This window comes from Manis pentadactyla, chromosome 1 (genome assembly GCF_030020395.1).
Source record: "Manis pentadactyla isolate mManPen7 chromosome 1, mManPen7.hap1, whole genome shotgun sequence".
NCBI classification, from domain to species: Eukaryota; Metazoa; Chordata; class Mammalia; order Pholidota; family Manidae; genus Manis; species Manis pentadactyla.
This window is the reverse complement of record NC_080019.1, coordinates 115,616,850-115,635,770: the sequence shown is the minus strand read 5'-3', so window position 1 is coordinate 115,635,770 and position 18,921 is coordinate 115,616,850. Positions and strand designations below refer to the sequence as shown.

Genomic DNA, 18,921 nt, shown 5'->3' with positions numbered 1-18,921 from the left:
GGAGCCCTAGACAAGGGTGGGAGGGGACATAGGTCACCTATCCTGATTGTTAAAGCCAATGAGAGTTATAAAACCACCTTTCCTGACTATTGAAACCAATGAGGGTTATAAAACCACCTACCCTCGGTTCCATTATATTTCCATACCTGTTTTTCCTGTCCACGTGGATGCTTGCCTGCCCCTTTCTATTCTGCTCTCATAGCAAGTGATTTCTAGGTTAAAAAAAAAAAGCCAGTACATGACACTAGACTGGAAATGAGGAAAACTGTGACATTCCTGAGTTGTAATATCACATATTAGGGTCATAGTATTGAGAAAATTGACCACTTTTCACTTTTGACTAGCTGATGAGAAATGAAGAAATGGTTATCCAAAGAATACCTTTGAATAAATGTTAACATTCAAGTGGTTATGAGTTGGCCCATCTTTTAGGATTTTAAAAAACTTTTATTTTGAAATAATTATAGGCTCTCAGGAAGCTGGAAAAATAGTACAGGGATGTTCCATATACCATCACCCAGTTCCCCGAATTGTAACCTCTTACATAACTAGAAGGCACTATCAAAACCAGGAAACTGACATTGGTACAATTCATATACTTTATTCAGATTTTACCAGTTTTACATGCACTTACTTGTATGTGTGTCTGTGTGTGTTGGTGGGGGGTTCTATGCAATGTGTAGATTCCTGTAACCACTACAAGCAAGAGACAAAACTAACCCACCTCTCCGATTCATTGTGCTATCCCTTTATAGTCACATCCATAATCTGGTTCTCCCTTCCTCTTCCCTCCCCCATCCTTTGGAATGTTTTTTTTTCTTCATATTTGCTATTTCGCAGTAGCTGAAAAAAAGAGGGGAGAGGGGATGGGTTTTCCCATTGATTCTTGTGCTGTGTTGAATGCTAGAAGTACAAGGGAACATACAGGTAGGAAGTTAGGGGACTTTCTGTGACCACCAGCAGGAAAATCATTAATAGTAACACAATGAAGCCCCTCAACAGAAATGATTGATGTACCTCTAATTGGCTAGTTTCCAGGAAAATATACATTGGCTCTGTCTAGATAAGCACTCAGCATGGTACTAAAACTGATAGTAGCTCAACAAATATTTATCAGGCAAGCACACTGGGCTGACAGGGAGGAATGCATTCCATAATGAGTTCCTAAAAGAATGTGAAACAATTCTCTATTTGTTCCACAGAGCAGTTGTTTTCAAGTTTCAAAGCTTATTGCAAATGGAAAAATTAAAAAGCTAGCAGGTCACTATTTGGTTTTCCTTTTTATGTATCCTTAATTTATTTCTCCCAGCAGGAAACAAAAGACAGTAATAGACTAAAGTGCAGACCAGAGTTATTCACCTGAAACTTCACTGCTGAAAGGTTCCCTCCATTCCTAAAATCTCTCAGAGATTTTGACCTGATTCCTCTTATCAGCTTTTTGCAGCCCACCTTCTGAGGAGAGGGAAAGGTATAGATTGTGTGACTGGTTAGGTAGGAACAATAATTACCAAATGCCAAGTGCACTTACCTTGGCAATAGGCATAGTGCTAAGTACTTTATAATATCTCATTTAATCCATATAACCACCATGTGAGATGTATGATTTTATTATCTTCATTTTACAGTTAAGAAAATGAAGAACTTAAATGTTTCTCTTAAGCCACACAACTAGTGAGTGGAACACGTGGGTTTGAACCCAGGTAAGTGGATCACTGCTAGGAAGTCTTGGCATTCTGTTAGGTCTGAGGTATGTCACAGAAGTCTAAACACAATACTTTCAAAAGCTTCCCAGGTTATTCTGATGTATTGATTCCTTGGGAAGCATTGCTGGAGTCTACTTTGTGCAAGGAATCCCCTGCTCTTTAGGTGGGGCACAGACCTGGAGAACTGACAACCTTGCATGAGAGACGCTGCTGCTTCATAAACACATACTTCAGGTGGACCATGCTAAATGACTAGTGGCTTTGGCCTGAGGCTTTGCATGAAAATGTATTCTTAAGTTGTTTGTGTCTTTATTTATTAATTTACTTTTCAGCTCATCAGACCAGCACAAGCCTGAGTAACTGTTTGCAAGCACTTTCATCAGAAAGGGAATTAAATTATCTTGTGGCTATGGGGACACAATATAGTTACTTCCAACAACTGAAGTGGGTGAATTCTGGCATAGCTTTCTATATAAAGTTGTTGCATTTACTATTCCTTAAAAAAAAAAGAGCTAATAGAGATAAAAGAACTCTGATAGGAAGAAATAAAAATAAAAATAATACCATACAGAGTTTCCTTCAATCTGAAGCATATTTTGGCAAATAGAGGTACACGATTGGCCTTAATGAAATGTTCTTTACAAAACCTGAAGAGTACCCTATGAGTAATGAGTGTGTGAATTAACACAAAAAGCAGTTTTGTATACACAGGCCAGCAGGACATTAACTGGATTTGTTTCACTCACAAGAACAAGAGGGGAAAAGATCTCAAATCACACTTGATTTCAACACACCAAGCCAAACGACTAATAAACCACCCACAAAGAATGAAACTATTTTGAAGTCGTCATTCTACAAAAACATAATATTAAGATATGCATAAATTGTGTAAGGTAGAAACGCACCTGACCTTTCATTGAAAAGAGGAGGAGTCAAACCCTGAAAGGGTTGGGACGTGCCTGCAGTCCCTTGGGAACTTCCTGGTGTCACCACACCTCTGGATTAGTTATCCGAGCTCTCTGAGCAAGGCTCTCAGTAGAAACTCTAACGCTCTGTGAAGGAAATCACTCTTGTGAATGTGACATACGCTCTGTCCAGTTCCCATATGCTGAGATTATACTTCCTCATCAGTTTGTTGTGTTTGGTGAGATCAGGTAAGTCACCTATTGTATGATTTTCTTAATTATTTAAACAACATAAGTATTACTGTCATTTTGCATTTTATCATCCCAAATCCTTCAATGGACTTTTAAAGTCATTTTTTAAGGAAAGAATATATGGATTAAATGAACTTTCTAATTCTGAAAAAATAATTTTCTCAGTAATACTAGAAATTATTTTTCCTTTGAATTAATTTATTCTGATGTACAGAAATTAAATATGCTGAAAAAATCTTGAATAGTGTTATTTTCTTTCACAGTTAAATTTTCTTTGCTTATCTACTGCTGTGAAATAAGGTATTTTCTGGAAATTAAAAAAAATTTTTTATAGTATATAATGCATAGAGGGTAGGTTTTTATAGCTTTCATCCATTGAGAGTTTATTTAAATGATTCTTATAAAAATATGATTTTATATATCCCTTGGAATGGTACCTCATATACTTAAAAATGATTAATCATAATAAAGAAGTAAAAATTAAAACAGTAATGTACACAGCAAAGTAACAAAAACAAAGTGAAATGCTTTTAAAAAAATACTTTTCAGCTTTCTTAGGAATCCAATTCTTTTTCACATAGTTTAATGGTAATGAAGATTGATAAAATTTTTTTGAAGGAAAATATGTTACATATTAGAACCCATAAAAATGTCCATGCATTTTGAATAGAAAATCATTTGGGGAATTTATTCTAAAGTAATAACTTTTAAAGGAAGAAAATCCTCATATGCAAAGATGATCATATGTTATTCATAATAATTTAAAACTAGATACAGCAGAAGTGTTCCTACATAGGAATGGATAAAGTACAGCCTATCAACTTAAAAAAAAAATGTAGCCTTTAAAATATTTCTGAAGCTATGCAGAAATGTGCAAACACATCTATAAAACAATACAAAGTAGAAGAATCAGAACTCAAATTTGTAGGTAAACTAAGATTACAACTATGTTAAAATCATGTATGTATGCCTGTTAATAAAGTTTAGAAGGCAAATGGAGAAATTTAAACAGTTGTATTAGGATTTTAGGCTTATAAATAAATTTTCCTTAATTTGTACTTTTAAAGTTGCTTTAATAGTTAAAATTATACTAGTGATGATATTTTTAACAAAAGTCAACATTTTAGTGTGTATTTATTACCGTTTTTTAAATTAAAAATGAACATAAATTTAGAGATAGCTTAAGGGGAGTCAGGGCTCACCCTAACACACAAACCTGAAGATGATTTGTGGGTACTTTCTTCCAGTCTCCCATTATATATTTCTATTTTCAAAGTTGGAACTTATTTTTCCTTAATTTTGACCTGACTTTTTACTTAACATTATCTCATCAGTGAAGTCTTGTTTTAAATGATTCTAGAAGACTCCCTGCTTCATGATAGAATCTAAGCAGAGACATACCACAATAAACTTCTGTAGCTAAAAAGAAAAACATAATTATAGCTGTAAGCTAAATCTAGACTTCTTAGTATCTGTAAAACCATGAACTTGGAACTTTCATGTGGGCAGGTGTTGAATAATATGCATCTGATAGCAGAAATTATCAACCACAAACATGTTGACTTTTCATTTTTCCAGTCTTTGGCTTGCAGTCCAAAAATTAAGAAGTGTTAAGCTGTGCTTCCAAAACGCCAAAGATATAAGTCAATTCACTTTTAGAAGTCTTTGTTTTGCTGTTCTAACCTTTGTGAGAGCTGGTTTGGAACGTTTGTGATAGTCTTTTAAGTGGACAAAGCAATGGCTGGTAAACTCAAGTGTGCACCAGAATCACTTAGGGAATTTGTTAAAAATGCAGAGACCCCACTGCCAAAGACACAGATACATGGGTCTGTAGTGAGATCCTGGAATCTGCATTTTTAACAAACCACCAAGGTTTTTCAGTGGCAGGTGGTCAAAGGAAGACAAGCTGATAAACTGTTGTTCTAAATTAAGGCTGTTGTCATAAATACATTTTAATGCTACTTTGCTATCGATGTGTTGGTTATGGCAACTTCTGTAAAACTAGGCAGATACTTTCCTAAGAAAATAGCCTCATGCCAAAAACAGAGAATTATTTCCTGGAATATTGGAAATCCTCTCCAGGTGATTTATAACTATGTTGTGTGTGTTTGACTCATCCTCCTCTGACGTGTAGGTGAAAGTGTATGAGGGGGTGGGCTGTGAATGTACACATTTATGCCCATGATTAAGAGATGGGAGTGAGGAAATCTAGCATCTCATTTGTTTGCTCAGTTCTGTCCTAAAGAAATATGGTGATGGTTAAAAGCAGAGATGTCCTTCCAAGAGGGCATTTTGCCCATATGTTTCTTGCCTGTCTCTGCCTGGGATAAAAGAGAACCATGAGATATTCCACCAGGTTTGGCCCTGGCCAACTGTGAATGCTTCATAATCTGGCTCAGGCAGGTTTTTGATGCCAAACTCAGTGTTGTCCTCTGCATAAAATATAAACTGAGCTGCTTTTCAGACTTAAAACATTTAATAGAATTTCATAGTAAGCACACATCACTTCCCCATTCTGTTTCTCTTAAAAAATAGGAGTCCAACTAATTTTCTGATCTTGCCAAGGCAAAGTTTCTGGTTTCAAGGGAGTTTTGTTACTGGGACTTTTGAAAATTCCTTCAGAGCAGTGTTTTCAGGCAAACTTTTGAGTGTGTTCCGGTGTGGGTTACTGGAAACATCCCAGCTTCATCAACTGACGTGTGGTGAGCTGTGCTCCAGACACTGACTGACCTCCAGCATGCAGAATACTCGACAACGTATCCCTTCATCTAGGTTCTGAATCTCAGCAAATATTTAGGGCACCACTGAGTCACTATGCCTAATTATGGACCTCTGTTCTACAGAAGTTATTAACACACATCCATGTCATGTTTAGTGGTAGGGTTAAATTAAAGGGAATTTCACAGCCATCACTTGCGTTTGAAAGTTAGTGAACTAAACTTCACCAATCATAGGTCTGAGAGAAACGGATTATTTTGTTTCTAATCAGTTGACTAAGTCATATTTAGAGAGGTTTCATCTGGACCTGCCTTTGCTTATTGTCAGAGAATCTCAGAACCTTCTCTCCTCTTGCCCATGCTCACAATTGCTCCATCAGTGGGTTATTGCTGTCCAGAATTCCATCTCTTCTTCTCACTGACACCTCTTTGGAGATGAATGAGGAGTCTCCTCTTTTTGTACATGTTTTCCCCTACTCGGAAATGTGGGATAGGAAATCAGTTCCTTCGAAAGCAGGCAGAAACTAAAAAGGCAGAACTGAGGACAACACTCAGACAGCAAAGGCAGCTTTGTTTGGCTTCAGGGCAGCATGTCTTTCAACAGCGGAGCAAAAGCGTCCCTTCGAAGATTAATTGGAAAGGGAGCTGGTTGTCAATAATCAGTCTGAGGGACTCACTCTTTTCTATCCATCCGGGACTCATGAAATAAGCCAATCTACAGAAACAGGTGTCTGTTTTCTTGGTTGTATCCTAAAGAAGTAGGTTAAAAGCAATAGCCAACGGTTAAAAGCAGAGATGGCCTTCCAATCAAGAGGGCATTTTGTCTATCCAACACAATTTTGTCTGGCAAAGAAAAGAGTAACAGCTATATTTAGTCCCTGAGCCTAAGATTAAGAGTGGTTTGTCTTGCATGGGAATAGCTACAACCCTTACCCACAACAGATTAACTAAGGTAGGGGGGTTTATTTAACCTTCAGTGGTAGACAGTGGAGGTCTATCACTCTCCATCTCCAAAAAGAAAGGAAATTGGTAAACTGGGAGCTGTTTTGATTTTAACAGAAAAAGTGAAACTCCTGCCTACTTACCTCAAACTTCTTATCTTTTCACTCTGGTCTTTCTCTGAAAGCATGAAATTACAGGAATTGTTTTTAAAAACAGTTTTATTGAGATATGATTCACATACCATACATTTCATCATTTGAAGTGTACAGCCCAGTGGGTTTTAGTGTATGTGCAGATATGTGCAACCATCACCAGTCGATTTTAGAACATTTTCATCACCTCAAAAAGGAACCCAGTTCCCTTTAGCTGAGGTACCCCTACCTCCCCCTCCCCACCACCCCCCATCCTTCAGCAGCCACTAGTCTACTTTCTATCCCTATAGATTTCCCTATCCTTGACATTTCATATGAATGGAATCACATGACATGTGGTCTTTTGTGACTGACTTCTTTCACTTACATAATGTTTTCAAGATTCATCCTACCTGTAGCGTGTGGAATCCTGTTGGTTAACTAAAGGCTATTTAATTAGCCAAAAACCTCTGCCTGACATAAAGGGGACAAAACACCTGTCTGATCAACATTCTAATTACAAGAGTAAAGTATGGCTATTTTCAGGTCTTTTAATTAAAATTTAAAGAATTTTTAATTCCTTGCTTCACTAATTTTTTTAGATTTGAGTCGTCTTTGGTAAGTAAGACTTCCCTGGACATTTTTTTCACAAATGGATGCCTCTTATCCTTTCAAATCAGCTAGCAGATCTTAGAATTTTGTGTCCAAAAGGAATGCTAGTGATTAGCTAAACCTCTAAGGAATGAGGAACTGACCTCTCATTTTAATATGAGGAAAACGATGGCTCAAACAGGCTATTTGTTTTACCTTGCTAATGATGGAGGCAGAACCAAACCTAGTTCTCCAGCCAAGGAGAACTGTCACCAGTATATTGACTAATAAAGTGTCCCTTCCCAAATCCAAAATGATGGAAAAAAAAGAATTAATACTTATTGAACACCTGCTTAATATCAGATCCCATGCTAAGCAATTTACTTATATTATTTCATTTAGTCTTCATAACAGCCCTGTGAGATCAATACTATTAACCCAACCAATCATCAACATCAACAATTACTAATTTTTTAGCATTTATTATGTACCAGGTAATGCCTTAGATAGCTCACAGACATTATTTCTAATTCTCACAGCAATCCTGACAGCAGGGCTGGATTTAGGGTGAGGCAAGTAAGGCATTCACCAGGTGCAAAATTTAAGGAGGAAGGGACACCAAAACTCAGTAATCAAGAAAAATTATATTAATGATTTCTTAATACAATAAGGATAACATTTTATTTTTCATATTTAATGAAATACTTAAATGATATCTAAATATCATTTGATATTTTAATATCTAATATTTTGATGAAGATGATAACATGCATGACATTAATATTGCATGATAAATTATATGCATGTTATATTTTAACGTAATATTTTTATAAGATGAAGATCAATGCAAATAAATCCGTGATGAACAAAATATCCAAATTTTAAATAAAGACAGGCTTTTGTTTGTTTGCATCTGTTATTGTACAGTAAGAAAAGTCATTTCCAATTAGCCAGCTGTTCCTGGGCTCATGCCACCTTTATTTCCTTGCTAGGTGGTTTATGAGAGTTGACAATGGTGTGTGCACAGATTGAATAGCAAAGGGCTATGTCTATAGTCACAGTTTTTGTAGAGCTTTTATATGAACTTTTCCCACTTGGTTCAATATATGGGAGGATATTTTGATAACTGTATATATACTGTTTTTTCTTTTGCCTCAGGCTCAGTATGGCTTTGTAAAGCACTGCCTGACAGACTGGTATTACTATGATCATTTTAGACATGTGAGACTCAAGAGGTTAGGTAGTTAATTACCTGAGATCACACAGCTAATACCAGTGGAGTTGGACTTCAAACCTATGTGCTCTTTCCAAAATTGTGTTGTATTTTTGTTTAAGACATTACACCAGGGTTGGCAAACCTCTTCTGTATAGAGCCAGTTGGTAAATATTTTCAGCATCAGGGACCACTGACCACTGTTACAACCACTCAGTTCTGCCGTAGAGCAGGAAAGCAGCTGTTAACAGTGTGTAAATGGGCAGAGCGAAATTTGCCTGGTGGGCGACCATGCATTAGATCATAACAAAACATCTCGTGCATAACAAATATTATCCGTGAAGATGTTATAGCCAAATTTCCTTGACATCCTATGTGGATATGTTTCGTTTAATTTAACAGAGAAAAATCTATAAATGATTTAATCAGGCCTGCTCTGTGTAGGAGGCTGAATTCCTCATTGGATGGGAGACATCACTCATTAAATTATAATTTTCCAATTGTCAACAGAAAATGGCGTTTCAGAGTAAATGAATTTCGAAGTAGTCTGAAGGTGAAAGACAAAGTTTCTCCTGTTTCAAATAAACTCTAATAGCAGAGGTTAAGCTTTGGAAACCAGTTTAACATGTTCTGTGGTTACTTAGTTGGGCTCTGGCAATACCTTTGAGTAAACTTGTCTTTGTAACAACACAACAAAATAAGCAAAAAGAGGTTTTGCTTTCTGAAAGCACAGAAGTAATCATTTTAGAATTAGCACATAAAGTAGAATTTAAAGAACTATGAGGGTGAAGCTATTTAACAAATTGCTATGCACAATACTTAGTCACTGCTCCAAATTGCCTGAGAATTTCTGGTCTAACAATAAGACAAATTCCTGTGCAAGGTGCTGGGGACACAATACTGGACAAAGAACAACAGTGGCTGCCCTCGAAGAGCTTAAGTTAATTTGTAAGTGGTCCAAAATAAGATAAATTTAATATTTTCTTTTTAAAACATTATTAATTCTGAGAGGAAAAGGATTAATAACTTAAGGCAGTTTTTAAAAAAAGGACATCAGAAATGAAGTAGTGATTTGTTTGCATATTATTTCCCAGGCTTCATCACCTGCAGATGTATTTTTACATAGTCTCAGTTATAGTGCATGTACCATTTCATACACCATTTATTTTACAAACATTACATCATATACTATTTGTAGTATTCTTATGCATCATTCTGAATGGCTGAATGATGTGTTAAAGAGGTTTATATTCATTTATTTAGGAAACATTTATTGATGCCAACTCTGAGCCAGGCTCTCTTCTTGGCTGGGTATACAACGATGAATAAACAGACAGGTCAGTTAACTTGGAGCTTTTTTACCAGTAGGGGAAGTTATTTCAGAATAATGAAAGGATGCTTCAGGTGTGAGGTAGGAAAAAGGTAAGTAATGTATAAGAGGAAAATTTCTCTAGAGTGGAATTCAATATAAGAATAAAGTAGAATACTATCTATAAATACCGAGGGAAAGAATATTGTTCAAAGCCAGGTCATTATGTAGGCCAAGGAATTCATTAACAGATCTGAATGAATTTAGGATCTGCATTACCCATGAGCCCTTCTTGAAAAGACAGCAAAAGTCCTTCACCCAGGGGTGAATGGAGAAGCCTATGAAAAGGACTCACTGTGAGCAACGATGGTGTACATTATACAACTAAAACTACATAACTGGGGAAATACAGTTCCAGAAGCAATTTTCATATAGAGTCTATTCTCATTATTCATGGTAGTTACATGCTACGAAGTCATTGCACACACTGAATTAGCAAACACTGAACCTTTGCTCCTGGAGGAAATACAGGGCTAGGTTCCTGTGAGCCTGTGGTTACAACATTTTTTGTTGACCAGTCAATACATAATCTTATTTTATGTGTGTTCTGTTTAAGGACACCTTATTTAACATATGTTGTTGATTCACTGATTCATTAACATTGAACTCATGGCCAGCAGCACTGTAATTCACACCTGAGCAAAGATACATACTGTCCCTGTAAGGTACATCACAGCCTTCTTGACTTTAGGAACACCAGACAGCACTTCAGCACTATGCCTGGGGCCATTTTAAAGAGCAAAATCATCAAGAAGAAGCACAAGAATAAAAAATGTGGCAGGAAATAGATGTCCTGTGAAAAGGACATTTGTTATAAGGGCTGAAATATGATGGCAGAATGTTACCACATTTGACCTCAGTTCAGAATGGATGTGTGGGGCAACTCAACTTTTTTACCTCTCTGCACATGTCCATTAATGACCACAAAAGCACACTCAAGTATTGATTTTGGGGGTTACAAATGAATGGGTAGGTGAATTCACAAATATCCATAAATAATGAGGATTGACCTTATTTTATGTTTGTTTGTATGAGTGTGTGTGTGTGTGAGAGAGAGAGAGTTCTAAGGGAGAGATCCAGGAGGATAGGAGAGGCAATATATGTACATTAACTTTCTCATCTTTCTTGGAGGGAATTAGGAGAGAGAAAAGATACAGTAACTAGAACAACAACTCTGATCAATGCACCAATACATAGAAACTTAACTATTTAATTTTAAACTAGAAAAGTGATCTCTAGATGAATGAAAAATAATTTTGTAACTCATAAAAGTCAGAATAGACATCAGGTCAGTGGGGAGAATGCTAAGCAAATGCTAACAAAAAAAGGCCCAGTTATGATAATATCATTTGGTGGAATTCAAGGCAAATAAAGCACATTAAAAATGAGAAAAGATATAATACCTGATATTTAAACCAATAGTTTGGGGAACTTGAATCGCCCCTCAATGTAATGTTGTTATATTTTGCAAGAGGAATCTCCCATTGCTGGCAATTAGATACATCATTTCCATTTGATGTAAGAAAAGATTCCTGACTTCCAGACCAGGCCAAACTCCCTACCTTTAAATTCTCATTTTATACTATATGTCTTCTACATGGCATATATCACGGGTTGCAATTTTATACTTATTTGTATGTTTTATTTCACTAATACCTGGTTCTCCCTCTAAAATGCCAAATGACACAGAACATAGGATAGAGTAGACTCTTGTTGAATGGATTGCACATTTCCTCTGAGGATGAGAGATAACATATGTTAACTGGTTAAAATATTTAGTACTGAGAGAGAGGAACAAGGAGATCTGTTTTTCACTCGGTACTTACCCTCGACTTTTCCAAAGCCTAATATCATCATAAAAATAACCAAGACATTTAAAAATGAAGTCAGGGTAGCTTTGTCAAATGAAAAATAAAAATCCATTTGTTTTGCCCTTCTTGCCTTTCAGTAACTGTCTATTTTAAGGGCTTCTCGTAAAGACTCAGCAAGTCAAGGAGGTTGGTTGAGCCATTCCTTCCATAGACATTAAAGTTGGCAGTTGCTGCTGAAAAATAGCTTTGGACTAAACTCCACAACTCTTCTGTGAGCCTTCCAAGGGCTCAGACATGTGACTTTTGACACACTGGCTTAATATTGCTCATTTGACTCAAATGAACAGGCAACCTAACAATTAAGCAGTCACCTTCTTTGGAAGGGATCTCTTATCTTCCCCAGTATGACCTCATTCACAATATCCACAGCATTCCTCTCTTGGGCAGGTAGGTGGCAAGTGAAAGATGACATAATTTCCCCAGGCCACCTGGTGAGTCAGTCACACAACCAGAAACAAAACAGTTTTACTGACGGCCAACTCAGAGAAGCTCAGCCCTATCTTGTGCCCCTACTACTCAATAAAATGACTAATTAAACAGTCAATTATTTATTCTGGGCCTTGCTTTACAAGTATCAGACAAGTTTCAGTCCATTTCACCAGAAGCATGCAATCTACAGGAAGAGAAAAATGAAAGGGGCCAAAAGATGGAGAAAGTACATACATAGATGAGTAAATTCTGGCATCTAAAACACAGCATTGTAATCAGAGTTAACATCACTGTATTATATACTTGAAATTTGCTAAAAAAGTATATCTTAACTCTCTCCACACATACAAAAAAAAGATAACTACGTGAGGATGGCTGTGTAAACAACTAACCTTAGTGTGGCAAACATTTTACAACATATACATATATCAAATCATCATGTATACCTTAAACTTACACAGTGCTACTTGTCAATTATATCTCAATAAAGCTGGGGGGAAAAGGAAAAAAGTATTTACCTGGGAGCATCCCTCATTGCACATGCTACTTGATGGTGTTGAGTAAAAGGAGGAATGTGTGAATTTAGGGCCCAATTTTTAACCACTATTTTCTAGGGTGAGGGATTTCAAAGCCTCCTTAATTTTAACCTTCTATCTCAGCTTCTTTTGCTCATTCTATTTTGGAAGTTCAGTCATTCCCAATCACCAGAGCCTTTGCAAGAAGTTTCATATAAAGCATACATGAATGGACCCAGGTTATTAAGAAAGGATAGAGACCCATGATGAAGGCTACCCCAAGGCTCAGAATGAGAGAGGAGCAATTTCTGAGTGTGGAAGTTTAGATTGACTGAGAATAGGGGCCTACAGCAAATGGTTCCTAAATTCCTGTTGGAGGAAGTCAGATAGGTATTTCTCAAGGCACTCCTGTCTTCTCTTGAGCAGTTGCAAGTCTGCAGTCTTCCCCTTCTGTTCCCTCGATCCCAGAACGTTCATAGAAGGACCTCACCCACTCTCCTGAGCACCCTAAAGGGCCATCTCCGGCAGGCAGCTAGGAATTGTTTGTTGTTCCACTTTACCTCCTAGTTGGCTGTTCTTTCTCAGCCAAGCAGGATGTGGGATAGTGGGTCACAACACAGTTTTAAATAATTCTTATAATAAAAAAAAACACTCTTTGTCATTATTATATAATTGTATTTGGATACCAGTGTTGATCAGAGGTTTACTCTTAACTTTCATTTGATCATGGTTCTTCATCAAGGGCTTTTATAATGTTGCAAAGTAACACTGTCTCAGTACCCAAGGACTCCAAAGTCTTCTGTCCTTCCTACTGGCTCTTTCATCTTGCATCTTTATCTTTCCTTTATGTCCAACTCCTTGTTGCCTTTCAAGCAGAAGTCTTCATCATTCCTAACTACTTTTGTTTTCTGATACCAGAACTCAGAACCTCCCTCCCACTTTGTATGTCATTGATAAGGCCCTGACCCCTTTCTTCTTTCTTTTACTTAAGCTTTTTATTTGGAAACAATTTTAAACTTGCAGAAAATCTACAAAAATAAAAACATGCACAGAATATCAATAACCCTTTATACAGATTCCCCTATTGTTTTTTTAATTAAAGTATCATTGATATACAATCTTATGAAGGTTTCACATGAACAACCTTGTCAGAATCCCCTATTGTTAACATCTTGCTACATATATTTTATCATTTGCTGTCTCTCTTCACCCTTAATTTTTTTTCCACTTGAGAATAAGTTGACCATTTACATATAAATGCTTCAGTTGTATTTCCTAAGAATTAGAATTTTTCTCTTACATACCCATGGTATAATTATCAACCTCAATTAATTGAACATTGATATCATACTTTTATCTAATTTAGTGTCTGTACCCCAATTTTGTCAATTGACCCACAAACTTCTTTAATAGCATTTTTTTCATTCCATTATGGGATCTAATCTAAGACCAGGTATTGCATTTATTTATCCTGTCTGTCTAATCTTCTTTAATCTAGAACATTTCCCAAGCTTTTCTTTGTCATTTATAACATTGTTCTTTTTTTAAGAATACAGTCCCTTCTTAAGAAAAAATATAGTAGCCCTCATTTTGCATTTGTTTGATTCTTCCTCATGGGTAGATGCAGGTTATGTATTCTCCCTGGAATACTATGAGGTAATGTGTCCTTCTCAGTGCATTATAGCTAGAGACACATGATGGCCATCTGCCCGTCTTTGGTGACATGCAGTTTGATAACCTAGTCAATGTATTGTGCAATTTCTCCACCATATAGTTACCACTTTCCCCCTCATCACTAATAAGCAATCTGTGGAAGACTTTAAGAGCATACACATATGCTTCTCCTCAAAATACTGCCCACCATTGTTTAGCAGCCATTGATGGTGCTTGTTTAAACCAATCTTTATTATGGTGGTTACAAATGATGAGTTTCAACTCCAGCATTCACTCCACATTTACCAGTTGGCATTCAGCATTATACTGGAAGTTAAGAGCCCTCCTCTTTCCTCCACTTATGTGTTTGTTTATTTATTTGTTATAGAGTCATGGTTTCCTAATTTTTTTCCAAAGGCCCATGATTCATTACTGTTCTTAATTATTTTATGCTCAAATTATCCCAGATCTGGCCAATGGAAGCCCCTCCAAGCTGGCTCCTTTGTCCTGTGACATGTATTTAAATGTTCCCTTATTTTCTGCCTGCAGGCTATCTAATGCTGTTGCCCTTTTGATCCCCAACTTTTCTTCTAAGGTCATCCTTACAGCCTACTCAGCAGGATGAGTGCTTGAAATGGTGCTTGAGGAGCAAAGAAGAGGGTCCAAAAAAGGCCATCATGGTCAATAGTTTCAGATGCTACGGAAAATCTCAGGGCAAGGCACACCACTTTGTCCACCACTGTTACAGGGGGTGCTCTCAACAAGGCAAGAGGTGCTTGGACTGTGCAGATTTAGTTACTGTGTTATCTACTATGTGCTGGGCACTGTGAGGGATACAAAAGCTTATAGAACACAATTCCAAGGAGATTGTGATCTAGCAGGATTGACATGCATGTGCATAAATACCCATAATACACCCCTGAAAGTGTTTTCATTATGCTGTCAATGAGGTACACAGAGGGTTTGGGGGAGTTCTGGGAGAAGGACAGTACTTAAATCTGGGAGAATCAGAGAGCTTCTTTGAGGTGACTTTTGCGTTAGACCTTAAAGGAGGGTAGGATTTGAAAAAATAGTTTTCCTGGTGAAAATTAGTCACTATAAAATCTGAATCAGGTATGACTTTGCAACTTCCTTCAACTAGATGCAGCTTCCTGCTATGTGCCATAGAAAAACCTCCAGCAAATACAGAGCAGCACTATTGTTTGATAGTATTAAGGCAAGAACCATCACAATGACATCTTAATTTTTATTTGCAGACACAGATGAAATATGTCTTTCATTCACCAAACTGAGCTTTCACAGTGCAGTGGTTGGTACAGGGCTAAATGTGAAGTTGATGCTCTACACAAGGAGAAACCCGACCTGTGCACAAGCAATCAACTCCACAGTTTTTGGGAATTTGAATGTAACCAAGAAAACCACCTTCCTTGTCCATGGATTTAGGCCAACAGGCTCCCCTCCAGTTTGGATTGGGGACTTGGTACAGGGTTTGCTCTCTGTAGAAGACATAAATGTGGTTGTTGTTGATTGGAATCGAGGAGCCACAACTGTAATATACAGCCATGCCTCTAATAAAACCAGGAAAGTAGCAAAAGTCTTGAAGGAATTCATCGACCAGATGTTGGTAAGTGAGAATTCTCTTAGATGGTGTAGAGCCAAATTGAAACTGGCCCATTATCTGGAGATTTAAAGTGAAGAGGTATCTGCAGTGAACAGGGAGACTGATTTGCAAATCCAAATAAGCCCTAGAGAAGACAGAGGGAAGGGGTGGAGGGAAGGCCCATTTGTATGGTTGTGCGAGTTGTGCATTGCACATGTCACTCTTCTAAAGGAGCACCATTGTCATTGTAGACATTGTAGATTTATATATTTATTATGATAATTTTGCAGTGTAACAGCAAAATGTCCTAAGGAAGGGGCATCTTTTTCTAATTTACATAAAGGTGTCTTATGGGTAGGAGAGTTTCCATCTAGAGGTTTCCTGGCTTTGATGCAGGCAGCTTCCCCAACTTCTATTATTGTTTCTTTTCCTAGAAATGCCAAAAGTTTAGTGATCAGATTGTGCAAAAGCAAACTGATACACATTGTCTGATTAGAAAGTTTTATATGGATATGATATTTTTTAGAAGATTTATAAAGATTAAATAAATCTTTAATTTTATCTAGTGAGCTATGTCACAAATTGCCCCTTTAATGAAAAAAAAAGTGACTTGAAATAAGGGCAATTTCAGAGAGAGTCAGGTCTGGTGGTCATTGTGGCCATGGGTGGCATAAGTTCTATACGCACTTCCCACCTAAGCCACAGCCCTGGGAAAGTGAGTATTAAGATGATTCATGGCAAGCTGTCTCAGCAAACTGTGGTCAGCGTTGTGCCCACCCCTCCTACTTTCCCTCCCTCTCCATGGTGATTTCATTAACTGGGCCAGTGTGAAGATAAAGGAGTTCATCAAAATGTTTGATTGCCCTACTCCCTAGCTGGGAAGGTTTTAAAGATGGCTTGGTTTTTACAAGCATGAATGGAGACACCCTGGCATAAAGATTAAGGTACAGGCTTGGAATTGGACACATGGGCTTGAATCCTGCTCTGCCTGCTCCCCAACTGCCTGGCCTGGGTAGATTACTTCAATTCTGGGCCTCAGTTTCCTCATCTGTATAATTAAAAGAATAGGATTTACTTTGCAGGAGTGTTGTGATACTTAAATGAGGTCATGGATGTAAGGTGCTCAGAAGTGTTTCTCTAAAGTCAACAAACAGGAAATTTCTCCAAGTTTTGTCAACAACTTGCCCCTCACAATTCATAATAATGGACTTCTTGAAATTCCAGGCAGAAGGAGCTTCTCTTGATCACATTTACATGATTGGAGTAAGTCTTGGAGCCCACATATCTGGATTTGTTGGAAAGATGTACAATGGGAAGCTGGGGAGAATTACAGGTAAGGCTTCCTATGAATAGGCACGGGGTAGTCACCTGGGCAAGTTGCTCACTGGGGGAGCATGAGGCAGGCAATCCAAGTCCTTGGGTTCAAGGCCAGCTCCTCCAATTACTTAAACTCTCTGAGCATGTGTCCTTTTGTGCAAAGGGAATATTGAATTCAGGTTATTATTTAATAAAATATGTGAAAAGCACTTTGTAGATTGCATATGCCACAGAAAAGATTGGTGGTGACTCTATTTCTCTTAGGGATGGAAAGCAGCTGTGTCCCATGGGGCTTTGAGCTGTGCCCCCAAGCAGGTAGCCGCCTTCTTCTCATTTAATCCAGATAGCTTGAGCTGCATACCTAATACTTTCCAACCCCAGGCACAGCTAGAAAAAGAGATGGGAATTTTGATGGCTGAGGCTTACTCTCTGAATATCAGCTTTCAGACTAAAGCTGACTGACAACACTTGAAACCCCAAATGAAGGCTCCCTTGCTGGGTTCTCCAGCCTAGGTCTCTAGTAACTTTCCACAGCTACAAAGGAAGGCCTGAGGGAGGCCTTCTCTTTCAGAGACCAGAGGCTTCTCCCATTCAGACCTTTCCCAGAATCCATCCTCAGGCAGAGATAGCTATTTTAAATCTAGGGAATCTGGAAGGTAGAAGTGAACAGAAAGGAGATTTTCAAACCAGCTATACCTGGGAGGTCACCTTTAGGGTCACAAGTCTGAATGTGCTATTTAACATGACAGGCAGCCCTAGGCAAGTCATTCTCTCCCTCTCTCCCTCTCCCTCTCTCTCTCTTTCTCTCTCTCACACACACATACGCATGCACACACACCACACTGGCTGTCTCCTCCAGCCCTGGTACTTGAGATCACATTGTTTTTTCTGGCTGGTTTTCTCTCACTTTCATTCCTCACCTTCTTATTTTTACCTGTTTTCCCAGGGAGGCAAAGCTCTTTTTAAGGTTTTTAAAATTACTATTATTATTATTTAGAAAGCAATGTGTCCTTTTAAAAAATTTGTTTTCCCTTATGGGTACAAAGGACAGATGGCTTGAATTTGCTTGTGTCCCTCATCTCCTGGGAGCTATCTTTTGGCGGGTGGGACTTTTTCCAGTGATGTGGTTAGAAGCTGACCTGCTCTCTAAAAAGAATGAAAGAAAAGAAAAAAGAGAAAAAAGGGAGAAAAAAAAAAGAAAGAGGGAAAGAGAGAGAGAGGGAAAGGGGAGGGGGGAGAAGGAAAGGAAGCAAAGGGGAAGGGAGAGGAAGGAAGGCAAAGAAAAAGAAGGATGAAAGGGAGAGGCAGTGTCTGCTGATAGCACTAGCCACGAAGTTCGGGAAGAGAGGAGTAAATCTGCTCCCCAGTGCTGTCCCCGGTGGGGCTCCAGCCCACTGCTGCCTTATTCTGTCTACCCCTCAGTTGCTCCTCAGCCTCCCAGCAAACTGTTCCCGCAACTACTTTGAATGTGAATGCAATGTAATCTGGTCTCTGACTGTGGAAATCCCCCAACCCTTCCTTCCACTCTGGGCCCAGGTGGCCCTGCTCTGCAGTATGAACTCAGCCAATGTCCACAGTTTAATTATCTGACCCCTGACTTCCCCATGTTCTCCCGATTCCTCATCTTCTCTGAGCCCCGGGTTAGTCTGTTATCTGCAAGAACAGTTTCAGGGGTCAAACGTTTCCCTTCCCCACTCACCTCCCACGGCCTTG

At 38.1% G+C, this 18,921-nt stretch overlaps 1 protein-coding gene across 3 annotated transcripts in view; it reads left to right on the top strand.

Annotated features, from left to right (window-relative positions):
• Nucleotides 1-2,682: 2,682 nt before the first annotated feature.
• Nucleotides 2,683-18,921, top strand: part of LIPH (lipase H) — a 35,171-nt gene continuing 18,932 nt past the window's right edge. For 2 of the 3 annotated variants that reach the window (XM_036875302.2, XM_036875300.2), the window contains exons 1-3: nt 2,684-2,857; nt 15,548-15,915; nt 17,116-17,224. In XM_036875302.2, coding sequence (XP_036731197.1) covers nt 2,809-2,857; nt 15,548-15,915; nt 17,116-17,224 — 526 coding nt within the window. In that variant the 5' untranslated portion in view covers nt 2,684-2,808. Of the gene's footprint in view, nt 2,858-15,547; nt 15,916-17,115; nt 17,225-18,921 lie in introns of all 3 variants that reach the window. The other variant, XM_057500809.1, reaches the window with a different exon arrangement.